The 23,457-nt window shown below is 53.0% G+C and overlaps 5 protein-coding genes across 5 annotated transcripts; 4 read left to right on the forward strand and 1 right to left on the reverse strand.

Annotated features, from left to right (window-relative positions):
• Positions 1-8,419: 8,419 nt before the first annotated feature.
• On the forward strand, positions 8,420-9,031 carry PG997_012392 (uncharacterized protein; the record flags this gene model as incomplete). Its single annotated transcript, XM_066816706.1, has 1 exon — positions 8,420-9,031. One exon carries the CDS (start codon positions 8,420-8,422, stop codon positions 9,029-9,031), a length of 612 nt encoding a protein of 203 aa, XP_066662398.1.
• PG997_012393 (uncharacterized protein) lies at positions 8,980-10,254 on the forward strand (the record flags this gene model as incomplete). The annotated part of the gene is made up of 1 exon (XM_066816707.1): positions 8,980-10,254. One exon carries the CDS (start codon positions 8,980-8,982, stop codon positions 10,252-10,254), a length of 1,275 nt encoding a protein of 424 aa, XP_066662399.1.
• Positions 10,255-13,758: 3,504 nt separating this feature from the next.
• On the forward strand, positions 13,759-14,916 carry PG997_012394 (uncharacterized protein; the record flags this gene model as incomplete). Its single annotated transcript, XM_066816708.1, has 1 exon — positions 13,759-14,916. One exon carries the CDS (start codon positions 13,759-13,761, stop codon positions 14,914-14,916), a length of 1,158 nt encoding a protein of 385 aa, XP_066662400.1.
• Positions 14,917-16,534: 1,618 nt separating this feature from the next.
• On the reverse strand, positions 16,535-18,584 carry PG997_012395 (uncharacterized protein; the record flags this gene model as incomplete). Its single annotated transcript, XM_066816709.1, has 9 exons — positions 16,535-16,941; positions 17,051-17,075; positions 17,253-17,314; positions 17,366-17,422; positions 17,470-17,733; positions 17,794-17,886; positions 17,941-18,219; positions 18,274-18,477; positions 18,539-18,584. 9 exons carry the CDS (start codon positions 18,582-18,584, stop codon positions 16,535-16,537), a joined length of 1,437 nt encoding a protein of 478 aa, XP_066662401.1.
• Positions 18,585-20,023: 1,439 nt separating this feature from the next.
• On the forward strand, positions 20,024-22,072 carry PG997_012396 (uncharacterized protein; the record flags this gene model as incomplete). The annotated part of the gene is made up of 1 exon (XM_066816710.1): positions 20,024-22,072. One exon carries the CDS (start codon positions 20,024-20,026, stop codon positions 22,070-22,072), a length of 2,049 nt encoding a protein of 682 aa, XP_066662402.1.
• Between the last annotated feature and the right edge of the window lie 1,385 nt (positions 22,073-23,457).

A 23,457-nucleotide genomic window follows, 5' to 3' on the forward strand; every position in this document is an offset into this window, starting at 1 on the left:
TGCCTTGTGAGGTGACAGGCTGAGAATGGAGGGTGGTCATGAACCGCCGTTCAGCTCCATTAGTCCTGGCAAAGATTGACATTTTTCCAATTGCGGGGACGCCTCAGCGCCCGCGTAACCTGTCTCGAAACAGGGAAGTCGAGCGAATCACCTAAGCTGGGGGCTCAGCAGGCAGTCGCCATTCCAAGCTATCGACTGCCCGGAGCCGAATCACGCGTCGGCCAAGGGTGGTGGGCATTGGATGTGTGTATGTGTGTGGGTGTGGGTGGGAAGGGAAAGCAGCGAGAATCGGATACGAAGCCACCATGGCAAAGTGTCCCCCAGACACACGCACTATGGGGATTTGGCTATGTGATGTTTGCTTCCCACATCCGAAGCTACCAACCTAAGACAGTTCGAGCAGGCTGCACACCCTCTTGGGCGCGGTTGACGGGGGACAGCTGACCGCAAAGTGCGACTGCGCTTTGATTCTGCCGAGCCTGCCGTGGCACAAGGCGACCAGCGTCTCCATTGCAACTCCACGAGGCTGGTGAACAGTCATACTTGGGAGGAACTGTTTGAGGTGACTTGCCTCGACGATCGGCCAAACAGTATGCATCGTACCTTGCATTGTGCGGCCATGAGGTGCAGAGTCTCCTATAGGCTGACCAACTGACCCCACGGGCCAAGATGGGGGACTGGTTTGCTCCTCTATTCCCATCGCCCTGCATTAACTGCCTTGGAAGAGGAGACGGATGGATCTGGTGTGTATGCAATCATAGGTAGTCTTGCCGCTTGCCGCTTGCTTACCGTACCTTGGGATCAAACAATCCATCATTCAGTGATTTGCAGTATAATATTTTGATTTGATCGAACCAGTCAATCAAGGAATTCGCTAGTCCAGGCGGTCACGGAGGCGCAGTGCTTTCCATCATCTGCCTAGCCGAATACGTGATGGTTGTGGTAAGCTTGGCGGCGTGTTACTCAGACCCGAGAAAATAACTCGTATGTGTTTGTGTTCTGTGTTTTGTCCTCAGCCGTGGACTGGCAGGGACGTACATACTTACTCCAGTCACATATCGCATTGGAAGGTTGAGTCGAATGGATGTAGTCGAGGACTGGCATCCATGACAAGAGCCAAACAAACATTGAACCGTCCCGCGCTCCAGCTTGCATCCAAGTCGCCGTTTTCGTCGACCTGCAGCTGCCCGAGGAAGGGGGGCTGCATCTGCATGGGGACTAGCGCCGGTGAATCCTAGTGAATCCCAGTGAGTCCCAGTGAACCCTTAAGAAGATCGACAGCAACAGCCGATTAGCTTTAAGCACATGCATATCACATCCAGCAAAAATAGCGGGATTGGCACTAGCATGATAGCATCTTATCGCGAGGTGCGTATCAGATGACAACAAACCTTCCATCCCTCACCTTCCGTTCCGTCTGCCATCAATAATGAGAATGCTGAACTCGCTGCAATGTAACCCAACCTAGCATCACACAGACAAGGCCTCTGGGCCAATGGAAAATCTTCATGTTGCGTCGACTACTGGGGATAAAATACCATCTACATCAATGCACGGACATTTTCTATCACCGGCAGGCACACTACCTCACCGTTCCTTCCTTGGACCTTTCCAAGAAGAACAACGGGAGAGGAGTCTGAGGAGGAAGAGAGTGAAAAACGGGAAACGACGGTGAGCGCTCTCTTCCTTCATCTGAATCTGCCTGGAGACTCGGGATGGAGTCAACTTGGATGGCAGGTTAGCGGTCTCGGCCGATCCCTAGCTGGTCTTAAACTTGGTTCAGGATCACCGTAGAGTTGGAACAAGCGCTGCCCAGGTGCGGAGATCCCAGAGGCAGTGGTACCCGCAACCCTTTTTTTCTTCTTCTTCTTGATAGCTTCGTAGCAGAGCGGAGCTTGGGCAGCCTTCCTTTTAATACCCGATTCTCAAGAAATCGATGTTCACCCCCTCCCGTTTTGCTTGACAGGCCGCTCTGCACCGCTCGCTTCACTTCGAGGCTGTTTGGGTTCAGCGGTGGTTTGGCAGACAGTTGACGAGACGGCCGTCATTGCAATGATCGTGCCTAACCCTGTCGAAGTGGAACACTGGGCCACTCATCAAACTCCGGAGATCTGAAGCTGATCGATCAAAAAGTGAACCATGGGTTTCAGTAAGCGCTGTCAGGTCCGTGTCAAAGGAATCGATCCACCCACGAATATGTATGGGTCGCAGTTACATGGCGATGTGACGGCCACCGCATACCGCGCTGAAGACTACAAAAAACCTTTAGTTTCCGCAGCCGTCCAGATTACCCCGATAAAGTCGCAGGCTAGTGGCCTTATGTTGCTTCGACTGAGCTCCTCTGCAATGCTGCACCGGCATTGACTTTTTGGCCGGCTTGCCTCGCTGGAAAAACATTCCACGACACTTGAAGTGCGAAAGGGCCATGTAAGACATCTCGACCAAGCCTTTATACCCGGCCTGGTCATGCTATTGGTTTCACAAGCGTACGGCCTTGTGTACCGTGGTGGTAGATGGGCTTATGATGGATCAAAGACAGAATTCGGCAATCTGCTCTCGATTGCCAAATCCATCTCCCAGGGCCTGGTCGAGATCATGCTGGAGAGGGAGCGCCCAGACACGACGGATACCAATGTGCTGAAAAGGATCGAACCTATCCGTGCGCACCTGGACTGGCCTGGCCTGGGCTTTCAGCTGGCTTTCACATATACTGGCTAGCGATATAAGGCTGAACCTTGTTGTGCCATTCCTGAAGGCCGGAACCAGCCAGCTCGCAGTCTATGGTAGCCACCGAGCCACGCGGGGGTGTCGGTCGCGTTCTATCGTGGACAGACTCGAACGGCCCAGAGCTTCGCCCAGCCCGCACGTCATATTGACAAGGGACGAGGAACGGGAGGCTGAGGGGTGAGTATTCCGCGCGTGGACATAAGCGCGGGTATTGTTGCACAGAAGGCTGAACTACCCCCACGTGGCATTGTTGCTAATTGGCGGCATGAGTCTTGATGGAAATGGGATTGGCCGAAAACCATTATCGTCCCTAGTATCGGGTCGATCTCGTCAGCTGACTTCTTCAACCCCGTTTCTCTTCCCACGGTACCGGACTGACTATATCTACTATGACGTCTGGCTGTATGATCATGCTTCTTTCCATGCTACTCTTGGTGCCCTAGTTTAGGACCTGGGTCAGTAAAGGTAAGGGTTAAGCATGACTCATCTGACCCAACCTACACATGTGCTCCTTGAAATCTAGCCATGATTCTATAGCAGGTTCGTATTGTTTCTCCGTGCCAGTTTCTATATTAGATATGGATGTCATATCTGAGGTAGGTTACCCAACTGGCCGTTATAGAACCCGATTGCTAACTCGCACCCAGGCTCAAGAAAACCATACCTTGGGGCCTTTAGATTGAACAAAGGGTTGCCATAACACAAGAGATCACAGAGACCTGCATCGTGTGTCTCTAGATATGGACGCAGTATGGCCCCCAACCCATATGAGCTCATTGGTTGACCGCGCTATCAAGACATACCAAAGGTTATTGGCTTAATGCAGTGGTTTCAAGAATCTGATGTCTGGACCAACAGCATGTCTCACACCGTTCCGCACTGCAGCTGACTACCTTGTGCGGCTTCGCCATGTTGAACGCTATCTGGATATTCTCTTCAGGAAAACCCATCAGAACTTGGTTGAATCCGCTTCGATGAGAGCCGATGCTGGTGTAGGATAGATCACTGGCCATCTACCCAATAGGCAGTCTGTGCAAGGCCAATAGCTGTCGGGGAATGACGAGGCTTCGTCCCGGCAATGCTGAGCCTATCTGGTTGGCGGGATCTCATCCGCGTTACTGGAGCCTGGAAGCAGCGGTGGGATTACGGCCCCCTCCGGATCATGTCCCTTCATCGCCGCGGACAATGTGACGCATTCAATACGTGCGCACACACATCTGTGTTGGGAGGCATAAGTGAAGAGAGGGGGTTGTCTACCTGGCTGCCCTGATCACAAGAACCTAGTGCTATTTGCGCATATGAGTTTGCCGATGGACGAGCTATCCTGCGTCTCACGCCCTTCCCGGATCATCACAACGAAGGAGCGAGTCAAAAGCTACCAGATTCTGCCTCGCAGATGAGGTATGGCAACAGCTTTCCTGATGCATGCTGACCTCATGTGACCACCCTCTAGTTGCTTTTCCCCCGGTCAGCGACAGGTACGGCTGTCGAGATCCATGCGAGGACATATTCAATATCGAACTAAACATCCGGTCCCGCTCCCATCGTAGCGCCCGCATACTGGTCGTTAGCATGGGATTGCGATACAGATGGCTGCAGCTTTGGTCAAGCCCTGAATGGATTCCGATTGGGCCAAGAAAGCACCACTCCCTGGCACGCAGTAGGGGACGGTACGTCTCCCTAGGGATCGAAATGACCGAGGGCGTCTGTTTAGCTTCGTGGATTCATGTTCACGATGAGCATGATAGTCTTGCCAGGAGTCTTACCTAGGTCTTCAACAAGCGCATAAGCGCAATATCGGCTCCCCATTATAAGTGGGGTGGCAGGCACACGGAGCTGGCGATACTAGAACAGTGGCGGCGGTAGTCGGTAGGATATTGCTTCCTACCTTCAACCCATTGCAGCCTCACACCGCTCTTTCTACCCGGGACATCCCAGCGTATTACCAGTTCTACATTCTGCGGGAGAAAACGGTGCAGGGACAATATGCCCATCTTGTCATTGTTCCTCGATGTTCTGGCCCAGCCAGCCCCGTTGGAGGAATCGAACGGGTACCGCTATCGAGATTTCTGCTGGCCCCAGTAGTAGCCAAGACACCATAGCCAACGAAACATTTGCGACCGCCGCTGAACACAAGAGCAGCGTACGAACTCGTTCACATGATGGTTTCTATACATTCGCAATAGCCATGGCGAACAAGCTGCTTGGCATCCATCCGTATGCCGGTGCTGCTACACTCGCAGTGTGCAGGTAAACAGGCGGGGAAAAGACCGTGATCGTCCTTTTCACTTTTGTCAAACCCTTGTGTCTGCGTCAATGCTCTGCATCGTCCGCAGCGACTTCTCCATGCACCAAATGTGGCTGGCCTTTGCTTGTGGAGTCTTACTATCGCGACTTTTTATGGTACTCAAAACGGGTCACTCACTGAAGGTCAAGGGCTTCAAACTCCATCCGCGACTATAGCGAACGACACACCTGCTCCAGGTATACTTGGCTGTCATATAGGTAAACACTTCTAGACCCCTACTACGCGTCCTGAGCACCGAACGGTTGTTTTAGGACACTTGATCACTGGAACCAGCCCAGTCAGTAGGTATCTTGGGTGGATGGTGTGCATACCACGCAGTTCGCAAACTGATGGGCTTCTCGGTGCCAATTCAGAGTCACAGTCAGGACGGCTCCTTGGCAAATCACCAAAACGGTTGCTACGCTTTAAGGTTAGATTAGTATGCAGCCGTCAGCAACCTCAACAACGCCTCACCGCAGCGAGGTCCTGGCCCGATTGCTCTACCGATCATAGCATACCGCCGATGCGTAATTAACAGTCAGTACGGGAGACGTTGGCAAGGTTGGGTGACTAACGGGGTTTGCATCTACCTATGTTCTATACTGCACACGATGCATTGGAAATTTCACTCGTACATGATCAGAGCTGAGCGCCCATTGCACTCGACTGGCATGTTGTATTCTGGGAGGTTGGTGTTTCGACTATACTGCAATGACAGCGTTTCAGTCTCCACAGTGATCAGCTATACAATGGCAGAATCGGTCGCGATGACGAATGCTTACTTTGGGCGACGATGGCACTCTGCTTAGTACACTACTACATGCTCCAAGCACTTGAACCAGAATGTTCTTGCGGAATGCGGCCCAATGATGGAAGCTCGTGGCTTCGGTTTAATGCAAGACGTCTGCAGGCATGGGAACAAAAGACCCAATAATACTTGACCGTCTGGGGTAAGGGTGTATTGGCATTGGTCGTCCCTGTCTGCCGCTCGCTCGTCGAGCATTGATAGCGGTCGCCTTGTCTGCACACTTCTGCGATCCGACATCGTCATCGCAATTCTCCCGAGGCCCTCGAGTTGGACCAAACCGTCTGCTCTGGGTGCTTATCTCACAGTCTGGGAAAAGGCTATCCGCTGCGCGACGGAGAAATTTTCCTGGGTGCTCCCTTAAAAAAAGCTCCTCGGTGGTACCAGACGAGGTCGTCCGTCGTAAGACTGAATGATTGGTGTTGACTGCTAGACACAAGTGCCGGATTGGTACCCAAGCGACACATGCAGTAGTCGGGCACGAAACCGCGTTGCCTACCAGAAGCCAGAAGATCACTTTGCCACACACGCCTATGGCCGGCGGCGCCTTTTTGGTAGGCAGGCAGGCAGTCCAATGCGTGAAATGCGTGGGTTCTCTCTCCTCGGTCGACCAATTCTTTGCTCCTCTCCCGCAGTATCGCATCTCCATATTCACCCACTTATCCCACACTAGCCAGGAGCACTTACAGCGTGCCTGACGGGAAGGACGAACAGCCACAAGTCACAACACACAGCTCAGCACAGCGCAATACGGTAGTGTAGTAGCAGGCCTGCCCGATGGGCTGTTTCGGTACGTACCGGGGCCCTTGACCTTGGAGTCTTACCGTTGTGCCCTGGGTGCTTGGGAATCCCAAGATTGATCCCAATCCCGTTCCGTTCCCCAGAGAAGCCAGGCAAAAAAGGAAGGGAGCAGGTATTAGCCATTGGAGCGACAGCTGTTCGCATATCTCAAATTAGGCGACACGAGGTGGCTCGTCACTGGCCCGGGTTGGCTTGCAGGTAGTCAGTCAGTCAGGATTTCAAGACCTCGTCTCCCCCTAGCTACGTCGACGTGCAACAAAAGTGCCTCATAGCCAGCCAGCCAGGAGGAACTGGATTCACCCAGCTGCTGGGTTTAAGCGACACCACCCACGCGCAGTCACGGACACACAAGACACATACGGCACGACGGAGGAAAACTCTTCTTGTTGGCCCAAGGAAAAGAAAAGAAGAGACAAATACTATGCCTATCTAGCTGCTGAGAACTCCACTCTTGGGTACCGTTCCGCCAAGGCTAGTGTGCTAGTCGAGCGCCAAATAAGCTCCTGCCTGTTCCCCCTCTCTCGGTCCCCTCTTATTAAGAGTACAAGCCGTCCGTTGTACTCCATCCTCCTTCTAGCCCAGTTCCAGTCGCACTTCTCGGCCAGGAGGTACCAGCAGCGCAGTAGCAGCAACAGCAGCAACAGCAGCACCAGCAAGCCCTTGATTGGAAAGGCCAGAAGGCCAAGCCCCGGTCTAAACCCAGCGACTCTGAAATACACACTGACACACCCACACCCGTGGATGCGCCCCCGAAAAGGCCGATCAGAAACAGCATTGCCCTTCATTTCTGGGATGCCCTGGCCTGAATTTATCGATAAACCGTGACCATCTGTCCACGGCTTTCTGAATTTCTCGACCGGCAGAACCGTATGGGTACGATTCTCCTATAGCCAGTAAGGCGACAATTGTGGCCTCCTGTTCGTACTGTCTTGTACCTTGTCAAGCCTACCTACCGTAGGGCCCCCTCCTCTGCGGCTGCGCGCCCGCTATTTGTACATTGATCGCATTGATGGTATTCGAGCTCGAGAGACGGCGCCAACGCTCGCACAGCTATTTACCACAATAACGCAACTCGCCTCAACATACTTACCTACTCACTTACTCATTCACATCTTCTCTCTTTTTATTTTGGTCTGAAACTCCTCCCTCCTTGCGCGTGGTTCTGTCGCGAACGGTTGAAGCCAGCGCTTGAAAAAAAAAAAAAACTCATCCGTCGGTCGAAAGAGGAAAGAGAGGAATGATACGTCGAGGTGGCAGGTAGCATACACAACAGACCTCCGCTCACACCCATCGATCGTCCTATCATACCATCCCATCAATCCATCAACCAATTTTGGACCAAGGCCCCCAAGGCTCCCCCCCGACAGAATAGCCCTGCCGCTGCCCGCCCAAAAGCAGCAGTAGCTACCTGGGCAACCCACCCGCTCTTGCATCTCGTTTCTTTCCCACCCCCAGAATATAATAAATTCTCACAAGCCGCTGCCGACACATTTTTATCCCTACACCACCAACATTTCACATTCGCACACTTTTCCTCCTGCCCGACTTTTCGGACCACCAGAATCTTACGTTTACCTTTCCGCGACGAGAGTGACACGGTGCATACATACCACTTTCCCCACGTTATTGTCGGGGCAAGTCGCACTGCCACGATTTTGGGCACAGATTCGACAGCTTTGTCGATACCGGAGCCCTCGAGGGCTTATCAGCACGCTCCACAACTCCCTTGCTCTCCCACCGACCCAACATTCAAACGAATTTGGATGCTTCGCAAACGCTCTTAGCGCAATTTCTTGAACATGTCATCGAGGCACCAGCGGCCTCCCGTGGCCATGGTCGAGGACGTCGACGACGACGATAGGGTTATTGAGGGATCCGGCCACTACGCCAGATCTAATGCCTTCCAGTCACCCCCTGGCAGCCCCTTGAGACAACAGATGAATACTTCAAAGAAGAAGTCCTCACGGTCACGGAGAGATTCTCTTATGTCTCCTCCGGGGTACGATCTCGACTCCGATCTGCCCTCGCCGCCCTCGAAGCCGTCCAGGAGAGACTCCAAGACGGAGAAGAAGCGCTCTTCAATGGGCAGTAAAGGGAAGACCGTAGTATTGAAGGAAGATCCTCGCCCCAGGCGCCCCTCGACGCGCACTGCAAAGACGGCCCCTGGACCACCCCCAAGAGGGCTGTCTGATGAATCCCAGTACTATGGCATTCCTTCGCAGACTATTATACCCTCAGACAGCCGGCCGCGCGCCGCGACAAGGCCAGCAAGCTACTACGGCTCTTCTCGGCCTCCACTGTCTAACTCTGCATATTATGGTGGTTCAGCCCCATTGGGCACTTCATTCCCGCCACCGCAATGGAATGGCGGTCCTCCGGGCATGCCGCCGCCTATGGGCCCCCTCAGATGATGACGCACTCTCCTCTGAGCGGGCCACCAGTTGATTATTTCAGCAACAACGCAAGGCCAGTAGATACTCTTGCTGCAAGATTCTCGCGGCAAGGAGAGCCCCGGCCGCGGTCGTCTCTGGGCTTCCATGGTGGTCCTCCGTCGGCATACGACGATTATGAGCCGTCTCAGATAATAGAAACGCCCCCGCCCATGCGGCATGCTTCGCTAGCGAGGCGGCCGAAGAAGAGTCAGGACGACCGGACCCGGATGCCTCCACCGGCGCGGCCTCAGACTACTAAGCCTGAGCGATTGGTGTTTCGTCCACCACCGCCGGCAAACCACAGGAAGTCGGCTCACTTCGCGGATGATGATGAATTGGACGATGATGCAGAAACGGAGGATGGCTTCTACCAGCCGGCACCAGGTCGCCAGGATTCCTTCGAGTATGGCAATGCTGTGGTCCCTTCCAGGCCAAGAAGAACCAGCATCGATTCGGAGGATTACGAAGATAGTGTCTTTCCATTGGACGAGCCAACGGGACATAACCGACGCCATTCGTCCTACAATTTTGAAGACAAGGTGAAGCAAGCTGCTTCTTACCAAAATGAGGTATCTGGTGGAACGGCACCCCTGACCGCTGAGACTCTTCGCCGCGTTAAGGACGGTGGTACCAGCCGGTCAAGCCGAAGCACCCAAAGTCGCGACGAGAGCAGTTACAAGCAGTCGGCCACCACCAGGACTACACGATCAAGCAGCGGGGATGATGATATTACCATCAAGGTCCCAGACGGCGCGATTGTGGAGGTCGGCAATGCCAAGATCAGCTGCAGGATGGGAGGCGAGATCAACATCGGCCGCAACAATAGTGGGAGCGATCGGGGCACAGTCTACGAGGATGATCGAAAGAGCCGAGCCATTGAGGATCGCAAGAGCCGGGCCATCGAGGACCGCAATAGCCGGGCCATCGAGGACCGCAATAGCCGGGCCATCGAGGACCGCAAGAGCCGGGCCATCGAGGACCGCAAGAGCCGGGCCATCGAGGATCGCAAGAGTAGGACTGACAAGCCTGCTACGCGGAACCGCGCGAGCTCTCAGTCAGGCTCATACTCGCACGCACCCTACCTGGGCGGTCATGGTGGATATGCCCCCGCATTTGGTTCGCATTATGGTTCCCCTGGGCACTACGCTCCTCCTCAATATCCCCAGTACCCGTCTTCTGAGTACGAATACTATGAGACTTAATCGATGACGCCGGCCTGACTCTGGCGTTTTCACTGGTGGAGCCCAATTCTTTCATGCGGGCGACGCAGCACTTTCTTCATGATTGGTACGATATCCGGCTACTTTTACGCCACAGTTTGCCAGCATTGCACTATATCCTAACTCGTCTGCGACATCATGGGCCCTCTGCTTCCTTCTTAGGGAGACCGGGGGTCTAGATACATGGGCTGGAGCACAAAAGAAACTGGAAAAGCGCAACGCTCTATTCACCATTCCGCGCATCTTTTTTCTCATTTTGGCTATTTACGATTGCATTTCGAACATTTTCTGCAGGCATTATATGAGGCACGAGTGATGAGAAGAATGACCTAGGATGGGTGGCTTGGGTCTTTATGAGACTGAGTGGAGTTGGGTTGATGTTAATGTTTTCCCTTGCAAGATACCGACCGTTTTCATTGCGGCGGAGTCTGTTCTGTTTTGGATTGTCTCTTCTTTCTTTTTTTCCTTTTTGGTCATCTTCTTTTCTTCCTCTCTATTCTACAAGGGTATGGCTGTGCCAACGCTATTGCAATTCACCGTGTTTTGAAGGCGAGCGTTTCGCTTCTTCTGCATGGCGTAAGAGTTGGATTCATAGATCTGTATGGAAGTTCACACTTCTTGTGGCAGGGTTGTTCTACTGCAAATAGGCCTGCCCTGCTCAACTCAGTTCCCTACGTGGGGTTTCTCCTCGAGTTTTTCTTTGGCCGATAGACTCGACTTGGGGAATTTGGTACCTCGGGAAGGAGGGTGGTTTGATGCCACCTCGCAAGGACACCGAGGGGCGAGATGGGCTGTTGAGACGGCGTGATCTCTTCAGAAACATTACTTTTTGCCTGCGCAGAAGAGTTGCTCATGGCGGCATGGGCTTTGGATGGACTGCCATGGCGGTGTCCCCCTGGGGCCGCAGCTTAGTCATGGTTTTACAAGGCACTTAGGATAGATATCTCAAGAACCTATAATGGAAATCGCGATAGGCTCGTGCGAAATGCCGACCTGTCGACTCTTAAGCGCATCATGATGTCTCTCATTGCACCGTGTACACCGATAACCACGCCGTGAAGTAATATTGGTGCCGATCTCAAGGTGGCCCTGTATGATTGTAGTGCGGGCTTCCCGGTAGCAAGCTGTACCACTTGGCTCGCAGGCTGCTGGGTCGGTACATCCTGACAGCTGCGGCGTCGTCCACGCGTCCTCTTCTCTCTCTGTGTTGGGCTGGAGAGTTGGAGCAGTTGCTTGCCGCACATTGCCACACCGCACATTGCCGAGGTGACACGAGTGCAAGTCGGACCAAAGAGAGACGCGTTCACTGCACAAGCGAGATGGTCTCCATGCTTTGCTGAGATAGGGAAGTAAACACGATGCGATGACGCGGTCGACACAGGAGACGGGATGCAACAGCTGACAATTACTGGACACCTGTATAACTGATTTGCAGTGACACTGACTGGATGGACACTTATGACATGGAGATATCAACCCACCAAACCAAACCCCCTGAAGAAAGTCGGGGATCCCAGTTCCCGGTGCCACAGTTGCTTCTTCCACCCGAACTTCTCGAACGCGGGTAGCGGCGACTCAGTCTGTGCCAGCCAAGACGTACTGTACAATAGCGTCGTCTCCCCTTTCTTTATGATATTCTAGACCTTCATCTCACCCTGATCGATGGAAGCGGAGCGGCCTCCCCTCTGCCCCCTGGCGGGCGTGGAGGTAAGTATGTGAGACTTCTGGAACCGCGATCCATCATCCGAATTCCCCGACCGGCACCACATGAATCGCAGTGGAGAGAATTGGCCAGCTGGCAGAAGTCTATACGCATGCCAAATATAGTTTGAGACCACGCACTGTCTATTGAGCCTGCTTGGGCTGGTTCCCCGGGGAGAGGGAAGCATGGACTGTCATGCGCCTCAGGTATGTATGTATCCGTATGTATTCATGTACATACATAGTCATTTCACTAACTACCTTCCTATGAGAGGAAAAGACACGGCTTGGCGGGTGTGTATGATATGCAAGCTTGAATTGTTGGAGATGAGACGACTCGACTTGAAACGAGGTGCCTCATCTCATCTCCGTAGTGATGTGCCGTTGGCTGGGTGAAAGACGAAGGATGGATGGATGGATGGATGGATGGATGGCCGGGGATTTTATTTGACGGGATCATTGGGGTGAGACGATAAGCTGCAGATGAGAGCGAGCGGCGGCTACTCTCGTTGATTACCCCAAACCTGTCTGTCTGTTGCTTTCATCATCGCACATGCCCGTACAACAGACCGACCTTCCCTCCCTATTAGGTGCAAATATACGTACATGATTAATAAGTGCATTGTTATGTAGGTGTGTGGTTGCTCCATCCCTCTACACGCACGTACATACGTACATCCTCAGGCAATGGGGATGCAAGTCATCATTAGCTTCGCTTGGTCGCATTAAATCCCATCTGGGGATAGCCAAAAACGAGCGAGACTGGGCAGACAGGGCAGACAGGGCGGCGGCACTAGCGAATCGCCCGATCCACCGGCGGTTGTTGGCTTGGGACGATGCGTTGTCATGAAACCTTGGGGGGGACCACGGGCCACGGCCACTTACTGACGGAGCATTTGAATATTGCTTGCGTGCAGCTGAACTGAACAGGTATTGACGGTCTTTACACAAAATCACGTGAAGCGAGACGGCCTGAAGTAGGCGGACCGAGCCTCTAGCTGGAGTGCATACCTCAGCAAGTCCAAGTCTGTAGGTATTTCAAATAACATGTGTCAACATGGAAGCAAGCGATCATCACAAACACCCAGGTACTCCGTAATGTAAGCTCGACGCGACGTGGAATGATCGCCGCCGTTCATGCCACTGTACAGGGAGATCGGTCGTGCGTGCAACGTGCAACGCCCAAGGTCCAAGGTCCAAGGTCCAGGCCAGCGCTAACCGTAACGGTAACGGTAAGCACGTCCCGAGTAGACCGTTTTCGTCTGGCGTCTCCTGCGCCACTATTTTCACAGGTCCTGTGGCTGGGCTGGGATGTGATTTTGACGTGGCTGGTCGTGTTGTCTAGTCGACGGGGCCAAGGCAGAATCAACAAATGACGTCCTCCCAACCTCTTTCTTCGCTTCGAGGTGTGTGCGTGGACAACCAGCCTCCCAATTTCGGGATTTCGCTGCCAACTCCCATCGTCTAGGAAACCGCCGGACAACCAAGTCTCACCTGTTCTCTTCCCTCATGCACGCTTGCTGCCAGCAGTCACGATCAATCAACCACACGAGATAGCCAAATTACCAAGTTCGGCTTTCTTCTGCAGTCTCCTTGCCTCACCGCCGTACAAAATCCAGTTCCACGAGAGAACTGCACACCTTTACTTGACTTGGCTGGGTACGTCCCACAGGTACCAGCCGGATCGTTATTGAAAACTCCCACTCACTTGACCAAAATTGATCCAATCCTCAGCATACCACAACCTCCATCCCAACAGGCCGCGAACCCTTTCTCTCGCCCACCATGGCGCCTTTGCTGCCAGCACTGGCAGCAAATGCCCGGCATATCTTGTCGCGCGCCGCTGACAGCAAGAATGACGATACCGGCAAGGACCTGGGTCCTCCCACCGGTGTCATCGACCCCCACCACATCAACAACAAAGGCATGTTTGCGCTGTTCGCTCTGATCGGCGTTGCTTTTGTCCTCGTCGGCATCTGGTTCTTCTTCTGGGCCAAGAATGGCGGCTTCTACTTCCAGGAGGACGACTGGGACGACTACAAGAGTACGGTTCTGCGACGCAAGGGACCCAACGGCACCATCCTGTCCAATGCTACCAAGTCGACCAAGCTGGGTGGCGGAAGCATCTACAAGGACCTGGACGACACGAACACCGAGTACACTGGCGCACAAACGCACACCTTCATTAGTGGCCGTACCGACGACACCGGAAGCACCCTGTCCGGCGTGACCGCAGGAGCATCTGACTTGGCCGCTCGCGAGAAGCGGGCCGCGAAGCGTGAGAGGCGCGATCGCGAAAGGGAGAAGAAGAGGGACCGCAAGCACCGCCACGGCCGCAAGGTCGGCGAGGACGGCGCCCTCGTGGACGAGGAGGCCGAGGCCGAGGCCAAGGACGCCATGCGCGCCTACCGCCACGAGAAGGCGGCGCGCGTCGGCGGCATCAACAAGGAGAGCGAGGGCAGCCAGTGGGATGGCTCGAACCCTAGCCACTCGTCGACCGGAGGGTCCACCTTGCTCAGCGACCACCAGCAGCCCGCGCCCGCGCCCGAGCGCAGGAAGACCAAGGACAAGCGCAGTGCTGGCGGCATCCGCAAGGTCTACAGCACCGCAGACCGTCGCGAGGCCCGTGAGAACGACCGCATCAGAGCCGAGGCGCGCCGCCTGCAGGACAAGGGCCGCGCCGCCGGCCGCCGCGACTTCAGCTACCAGCGTGCCGACAGCTACCAGCGCCCGCCGCCCCTGCTCGAGAGCAGTGAGGTCAACACTGACATGAGCAGCGATCTGGGCACCAAGTCATACACACACCACATCCCTGGCTTGTCATCATCGTCGGCGTCGGGAGCCGGAAGCGCGCTTGCTACCACGGACATTGTTGATTATGCCGAGGACAGGAGAAAGAAGCGAGGCAACGGATACCGGCGAACGGGCCGAGACGAAGCATGAGAAACATGCCTTTAGGAGTCTGTTAGGAGGGGGTTGGTGGGTAAATGAATGAGAGAAGCTGGATGGTTTGTGCTCTTCCTACTCTGGCGGGCTAGCTCCATGACAAGCAGCAATGCCCCTTACGGGTTCCATGTACACAAGATGCATGTTTGTTTGGAACCTAGGCCCCCCTCCTTGTGGAAAGGCATGAGGAATCAGGCTACTGTCGTTGCAAGCGGCGATACGTTCTCGCCCGAAGCAACACAAGCACGCACGCACACCACAAAGGAAGGAGGAATATGGGTTTATAATTTTGGAGGCATGGCGTTTTTGACTCTTGTTTTTGGCCCTGGTGTTTGCCAGTGGTTCATGCATTAAATATATGAAGTCCTGTATGTAGAAGTATGATACGAAGCGATGCGATACGTTCGATCCAGAGAATCGGAGCAAACATGAGAAATAGAACAAAGACACCAATACCAAACTTACGATATACCTACTGCTCTGTGAATGATGTCAGACATGTTCTTGGATCTTCAATATGGAAAGGTATACTCCGTAGCGTGCGTGTAAGTAAGTCGGTGGGCTTCTGGGATTGCATGTCGTCATCCGGGCATTGGAAGGATACTACCACGTTCTCGTTGTAATGACGTATCTACGCATAAAGCTTCACGCTTTCGTTTATATGTACATGACTTGCGTTCGTATCGGATATCTTGTTGGTCGTCGACATGGAAACCAGTTGCTGGACTCGGGAGTAGGCAGTGCTCTCTGCTCGTCAAGGAGGGGAAAACCGCTGTACTTCCATCCCCCTTAGTAGCGACTCACGACTCTCTACTTATCTCCATCTTGTATCTGACCAATGGAGCCTTCGTCCCCGTCGACCTAGGGAACCCAATGCAACTCCCAGTGATGTTCGCTACCGTCACAATGTTCGATGGCCTGCTTCATGAGAACTCACAGAGGGGTGAGTCTTTCTCAATTTCGCAAACGGGGGGTTGTCACGCGGCAACTTCGTTGCAGTTGGTAGACGATAATAGCAGTAGTGATTGTGTGTGATCCGGAGAGTAAGATGACTCGAATAATATCAATCTGTGAGCCGCTTTGAGCAAACGCCGCCGGACTTTATTTCAAGGGGCATCCAAAAAGCCGAACGACCATTATCCAACATGCCAATTCTCTTGGAAATTCCGACCGAGTGAAAAAAGATCGCCTCCGTAACATAGCATTGTCTCATTGTCATAAAGTCATAATATGAAAAGAAATAGTCGCTTCATATGTTCCCCTGTATATGGTCATAACTGTGTGTGCTGTGGTCCAATTCCTGTGTATCGTGTCTAGAAGAAGAAAAAGCGAAAAAAAAAGAAAAGAAAAGGTGAGATCAACGAAAAACCATCATATTACCCAGTAGTTCCAACTTGGGTGCCTGTCGGATTAGGGAAGGAGGTGGGAGTTGACTGAAACGTAATTCGCGTAGCAACTCAGTGCCAGCCGAAAGGCCATTGAATGCCAGGGAAATCAAGATGAAGTGATCTCTGGCAAAAACGTTGTAGATTTGGTGATGCAACAACACCCACTTAGCAAGCAGTCCTATTTCGAACGACTAACTAGGCCTCCAATTAAGGTTTTTGTTGTTGCTTCAATGCGATCTCTTCGAATGCTTCTTGTCAGAAGAAGTTTTGGATGAGCTGGATTTGTGCTTGGATTCGGACTCGGTCTTGGAGGACTTGGACTTGGAGTGTTTGGATGACTTGGACTTGGACTTAGAATCCCTGTTCGCTTGTCGGTTCTTCTTCCGCCAGCAATCGTCGACAGCATCCTGCACAATGGCAAAGTCCCCTTCTGTGATGGTGCCAATGAACTTTACTTCGACGTTGTGCTCGATCGTGACCAGTTTTGAGTAGTTGACCCGGGACTCCTTCACAAGTGCTTCGTGTGGATACATGGTACAGGATACAGGTCGATATCCCAGATCCTTCTCGCCAGTCACCTTCCCGGGGCGACGGCCCTGACTGTATATTATACCGTGGACGCCTGGCTGGACACCTGGTTTGGTGCAAGCACGATGTTCATATGTCAAGATTGGCCTGTAGCTCTATGGGTCAAACCACCAACGCACACGCGCACAACATCGAAAGAGAGAACTTCCACTTACACACAGGTACTGTGGTGAGCGCGATCTGTTGCTATGATTACAAATCTGCGGACGCAAAAAGTAGAAGTTGTCTTCGTGGCTCAATGTAACTTCCGTAGGTAGCACTCCATGCTTGCCCCGAGGCTCAGACCACAGCATTTTGAAGACCTGAATTCATGGTGAGCCCAGTTGCATGTCAAAGTTAGGGGTTTTTAGCCCGTACACTACCAGGTTGGTAATAATATGAAGGCACAACACTGAAGCTTCTCGCATCGAGACCCATAGCTGAATATCTGGTCAGCAAGTCATATAATATTGGCCCATTCAGACACTCACAGCTATCCTCTTCTGCTTCTAGAGGACCTATGTTTGGCATTGTACTGGGGAGACTAGCTGCTGAAGGATGCAGAGCCCGTGGAGTCTGTGAAGGGTCATCGAACGTAGCTGGAAATTGTCAGCCCGAAGTTGCAGGTCGACTGGTGAATACGACTCGCCTGGTGCATATGCTGATGCTGCTGTAGAAGATCCAGCTCCCGGGTCATGGCCATAGTAAGCACCACGCCGGCTATCTTCCATGGCTTGTGCCAATCCTCCATCATCATAATACGCCCCCTCGTCCTCACCCTCATCCTCTTCGTCCTCCGCTCCGTTATCTTCTTCGTCGTCACTTTCTTCATCTGCCATCCCGCCCATGGCTTCGAAACCTGCAACGCATTCAATCAGCCTTGTTTACCGTATACACTTGGATGGGTTGGACTATATACCATTGGGTTGGTAATTATAATGGGCACTTGCTGAAGTACCGCCACTTTCGCTCGCAAGCCCCATGCCTGACGAGGCACCTGCCGTATATGCACCTAGGTTGTATTAGAGAACGTATGAATGCCATCGCCCATGGAGGTACTACTCACCTTGGCCATGGTATGTTCCAGTGCTATGATTGGTAGTTCCTTCATCGTAGGAGACCTCTTTTCCCTTGCCATGGTGGCCATGGTGTTGCGGGGTCTCCGCCAGCCCATACGTGGAGTTGTCTGGCCATGACCCGTCCGTATTTGAGTAGACATTCCCGCCTGTGTTGTTTCCATATGGTTGTGTCATGGATATATCATCAGGCATGTGTCCTGGTGGGCTGCCATAGGAATAGCTGGCATTGCTGTAAGACGACGGTGGGGACGATTGATAGTCAAGGGCTAATCCTCGCAAGCTTAGTCGTGATGCCTATGAGAGTTGGCAGCCAAGCTCACCTTGGTTTGGATCAGTACTACTTGGGTAGTAAGTCGAATCGGTCACTGGCCCTGCCCCTCCGATGTGATAGTTTGCGATGCCAGAACTGAGATCGTCAAGAGGACTTGAGCGAGGGGTGGACTCAGGCGGATAAACAGATTGTGTGTCTGAGTTCCATTGTGAGGATGCGGCATTTCCGTCATGCCACCCATGTGCAGGCTCGCCTATACGGGACGTTGGATGTTAGCATACTGTACGGGCACTCGAGGATAGGCGATAGCTTACGATGCTCATTTCCTCCATGCTTGCTTTTTTCATTCCTTCCGCGCATTGTAACATGGTCGCACGGCCCCGGACTTCAAGATGCGATTTCCAGCTGCTTTGGCCAGGTCAGATCAGCACCAGTGACTCTGCAAGTTGCGGGGAAGGTTGTGAGTTGATTCAGCATTTACCTGTATACTTTGGATCATCAACAAGTGGACCAGCTAGTATACATGGTACGACCGACGTAGAAGTGATTGCAGAATTATACATGTACCAGTCCCAATTGGCCGACTATTGCATTCGCCCGCCCTCGTTTTCCCGTGACCCTGACAGGGGTGGCCTATTGGCTGGGGCCGCTCCTCTTCAGTGCAGGCCAGGGGGGATCAGGATGGCCAGAAAGCAGCAGGGAAAAGAGGGTAGAAGCAAGGGCTCCGAGGCCAGTTTCAGCAACCACAGACAGAACAAGCCTCGGCCAGCTGGCTTGCCCAAAAGGCTGCTAGGTCTGGGGAGGGCGCGTAAGCTAGACAGGCGAGGCAGCACAGCAGAGCTCAAGGTAAGGTGGCATTTGCCAGGGTGCGGTAAGTAAGTGTACTATGGAACGAGAATGGCTGCCACTCATTGAAGCGAGGAATTAGTCTGGCGGAATGGGTTAACTTATATGGTATTACCCTGATATACATACCAGGTGTAAAGGCAGTTTCAGAAGAAGCGTTAATCGGTCAATCAAAATGCCGGAAAGACACAAGTCTAATGCGGAGGGGTTGAATGCACCAACTGGAATTGGATCCAATCCATGAAATCGAACCTGATGATGCCTGCATGTGTCAAGCCATGGGTGTTGGTAGTGTGAGTGTAGACATGATGGTACAGGAAGTTTGAAGAATGAAAAGCAACGATCAAATGCATGCAGGAAGCAGCAGCGGCAGCGGCAGCAGCAGCAGCAGCAGGAATAGGTAACGGGCAACCAACCTACCTAACCTAAGCTACGGCTACTGCACAGTTGAAGCATGGATTGACTCTCCCCTGCCGCCCACCCTTATCAATCAATCAGGCCACCCCCATTTTCCCGAGAAGTGCAAATGAAATGAGGCTCTGCCAGGGTACAGCGGGTTTAGAAGCTACAAGTCGGGTACTTATCAATGTTCGGGTTGGAAGGATCCCCAAGGGATTTGATCAAATCAATTCAATTAGAGACATCAACACACAAACACGTACACACGCACACCACCAAAACAACAACTCATCTTCCATACCGTGGTCCCTGTTGAGACCTGTCCCCCAGCTTCATTCTCAGTCAGCAGGCTAGCCTGATTCTCTTGCCTCGCTTTCATCCCCACCAACGTTGATTATGATAGATCGCTTTATTCTTGCCATCAAACTCGCAAGTACATGTAGTCCGGACATGCGTTTGGCAGCCCCCGTTTTGCGCCAGTCGGTTTCTCCAAATCTTTTCATCAGCTAGACGCGTCCCACCGGGCTGCTCACGTGCATTTAGCCCTATCTTTGATGACCAGCACCACGCTGGCGCAAGACGCACCCGATGGCATCGTGAAGTCTTCGCAGTCGGATCGAGCGCCCACTTTAGATCATCATGAGCCGGATATCGGCGCCAATACCATGTCGTCTAGGCACAGCGACTGTCTTTCCGACATCGTGACTTCGTCGTCCCCGTGGGATGATCAGGAAGTAGCCAGCACATCCCGTCGTAATCACCCCCAGTCCCAGAAAAGCTCTGACGCTGAGTCGCCATGCTCCTCCGACGAGGCGTTTCATCGAGTGGCCTCAACTCCGTTTCTTCCATCCGCATCTAGCGCCAACTTCGGCTATCTAGTCAAAAGATTGGCGACCACCAAGCATCGTGTACAGCCTGCACCTTCCAAGAGACCCAGTGAGGGAGGCGATGCACTTATCTACAGCCAACAGCCAAGACGCCCGCAAACTGACGCATCGAACACCTCTAGTTTACTGGGGCCGCGGGTGTCGTCGTCCGGGGTTGATCTTTCTGACGACCCGCTTGCTAATGGATCTACCCGAGAATTCTTCGGGCCTGGGAGACCCACAAGAGACCCTAAGAAAAACCCACCCCCAGCACAACAACCGCTAAAGTTACAGGCTCCACCAACTACATCTAAGCCTGGCTCTGGGACCGCGCCCTCTTATCCTGACGCTTCGGAAGGAGAGTATGAGGGTTCGTCCTCCGGAAGATTGGCCGCCGGGTGCGATTCTAGCTTGAGTAACAGTAACGACGACAGCGAAAGCGACAGTAACAGCGACAGCGACAGCGACAGCAGCGACGAAGACGCAAAGTTCCGGCGCATCGCAGAACAATGGTCTGACTTACGAGAACGGCAGCAAGCTTTGCATTCCACCTTTAGCAATGTCGGAAGAGAAAGGGAAGCACTTGGGGACGTCCGACAAAAAAAGAACCAGGCCTACAATCAACTCCGATTCGCCATCAACAAGATTCTACGCGACCACCCTGATCTCGACAGTCTGTTTCGCGAGGCAGAGCGCGCGGATCTTAGGTGTCAACAAGTAGAAACAAACCTAGATACCTTGCTTGATGGCTTGGAAGATGAGCAAGTTCAACTCGAGAATGAGCAGCGCAGGTTCTTCACAGCCATTGCCCAAAGCGAGCCCTCGACTACGTCCTCCAGCTCGCATCCGGGTTCCCGAACGTCGCTTAGGGGCATACAGGCTGAGAGAGCCGAGGTTTTACATCCCACGATCCAGGCATATGATGAGGCACTCCAGGAACTCCAACTCGCCCGGGAATTTCGGACGAACCTTCTTGTGCAGAAGAAATTATTAGAAATGGAGGGGGAGTATATCGATGAAGGCAACAAGGAGTTCTTGCAGAAGTACAATGACCTCCAGCAACATGCCCATCAGGAAATCGACCGTTGGTCCCAGCTTGTAAACGAACGGAAAAAGGAATGCCAGGAAGCAGCCTTGTTTGGACCAAATGCGTCCGACACCACAGTCGACATCCAACTAGCTGAGGGCTCAACTCGAACGCTTGCACATCCTCTGTTCCCACTTTTGTTGTCCAACCCGGCACATTTGTTAGAAGAGCCGCTTCCCCAGACGGCAATGGCATCCTTGCGTACAGCTACTTCCCTTCCACCGAGAATGCCGGGCAAGAAGCAGAGGGTAGAAGTCGCGAGCAAGGAGTTTGGTATTGAAACGCTCTTCATCCCTGGCAAGGACGAGGGGCGCCAGGAATATGTCAACCGATGGCTGCTGCACAAACTCCGCTTATCTGCAATGGAGGCAGAACTTCTTTCTTCGAACTTTCAGACCAGACTCAAGATACTTGATTGGGGCCAATGGCAACGAGATGTTCTTTTCCAATGGACGAGAGACGAGGCCGCTACTCAACCTATGCCTTGGCCCGAAGCACTTAGCAACGATTATGGTATCCTCGGTATGGATATACAGGATTTACTACGAACATCCACGCATTCACGAATTTCACGGCTTTCCAAGTGCGGCGACCGGACTCCCCAGATGCAAGAACAGTCTATTGTATTGATAGCACCTTCAGCGGGGTGAGAGTGACCAAACCCCATCTTTTACACTTTGATTTAAGTTCTTGGCTGTGTACATGCATGTTTTCTTTTTATCTGGCACGAGGTGCTTGAGGGTGCATTACTTCAGGGGCTATTTGTTAGAGGTGAATTGTCATTAGAACGATACCCTTTGGATTGAGCGTTGAAAATGGGCAGGACTATCAATTTTATTCAAATGTTCCAATGATTCATCTATTCTGAAGTCCTAGCATCCATTAGGCAGTTGCCTTGTTATAAAAATAGGATATGCTAAAAAAAAGGGGGCGGCATCTTACCTACGAGGCAAACCCCGAGATGTCTGTGGCCGCCAATGATTGACGAGATATCTGTCTGACCGTCAACAATACGCAAGTGTTGTCGCGGGCCGAGCCTCCCCCACTTACGGCTGCCCATGTTGGTATGCTGGTATGCGATTTCTGAGGACGGATGAGAGCGAGCTGTCTCCTGACTGCCAGACGGGCTTTCCATGGGGGGCAGGTCTCGTGGATGCACGAGGACGGAAGCGATCAGACATGTGAGGAGCGATGCTGCAAGCTACTTTTGGCCTCGACGGGGGTTGTACCCTCGAAGTCACCCCGGATCATCATGTACGTGACACTCGTTCAGGGTGCGGAGAACAGCTGTCGTAACCCCATAGCCATGCATGCTGATTGTGGGTTGCTGCGTGTGGGTGGGCCATTGGTCTTTCTTGCTGCCGAGCTGCTTCTTGATTCTGCTGTCGATCGCACCCCGCGATGCCGATTCACGGCATATCGGCAAATCGGGTTGAGGAATGAGGAAAGAAATGGGACACGCCTACCGCCCTTCTTTCTATCTTTGTTATTATCCATTTGCATTATCTGGACACGTATATGTCCGAATGCACAGCTGACAAGAGATCCCTGCCATGCTTTTTCTTTTTCTTTGACATCTGTGAAGCCATGTGGCCAGCCTTGTGGCCTCCACGCCCTAGTCTCGCTCCTCTCACTCTCTCGGTATGAAATGTGTCATGCAGTGTGAGATTGTAGTTTGCGTATGCGTGTGTGTGTGTAACGCAGGACAGTCGGAAGAGAGGAAGAAAACGCAACAAGCGCCGGTGTCCACGCGATGCCTGCCACATGTTCGCAGTTACCTAAAACCGCAGCGCTAGGCTCTATATCATCGCCCTCCAGCCCCAAGGCGTGACGCCCCCCGGCGAGGCTGGCTCTATTCGGACCGCAGATAGGCTCGCCCACGAAGAACCGGTGAGACAGCAAGACTGGCCATGCTTGTCTTGTGTCGCCAGAGACCACAAAGCCATAGAGCCAGGTCGTAAGGGAGGGCGACGAGGCAGGCGTATCAGCAGCAACCTTCGGGTCCGGACTGCGGTAGGAGGAAGCCGGGGGTGTG

This window comes from Apiospora hydei (genome assembly GCF_038363865.1).
Source record: "Apiospora hydei strain CBS 114990 chromosome Unknown utg000009l_segment0_segment0, whole genome shotgun sequence".
Classification (NCBI taxonomy): domain Eukaryota; kingdom Fungi; phylum Ascomycota; class Sordariomycetes; order Amphisphaeriales; family Apiosporaceae; genus Apiospora; species Apiospora hydei.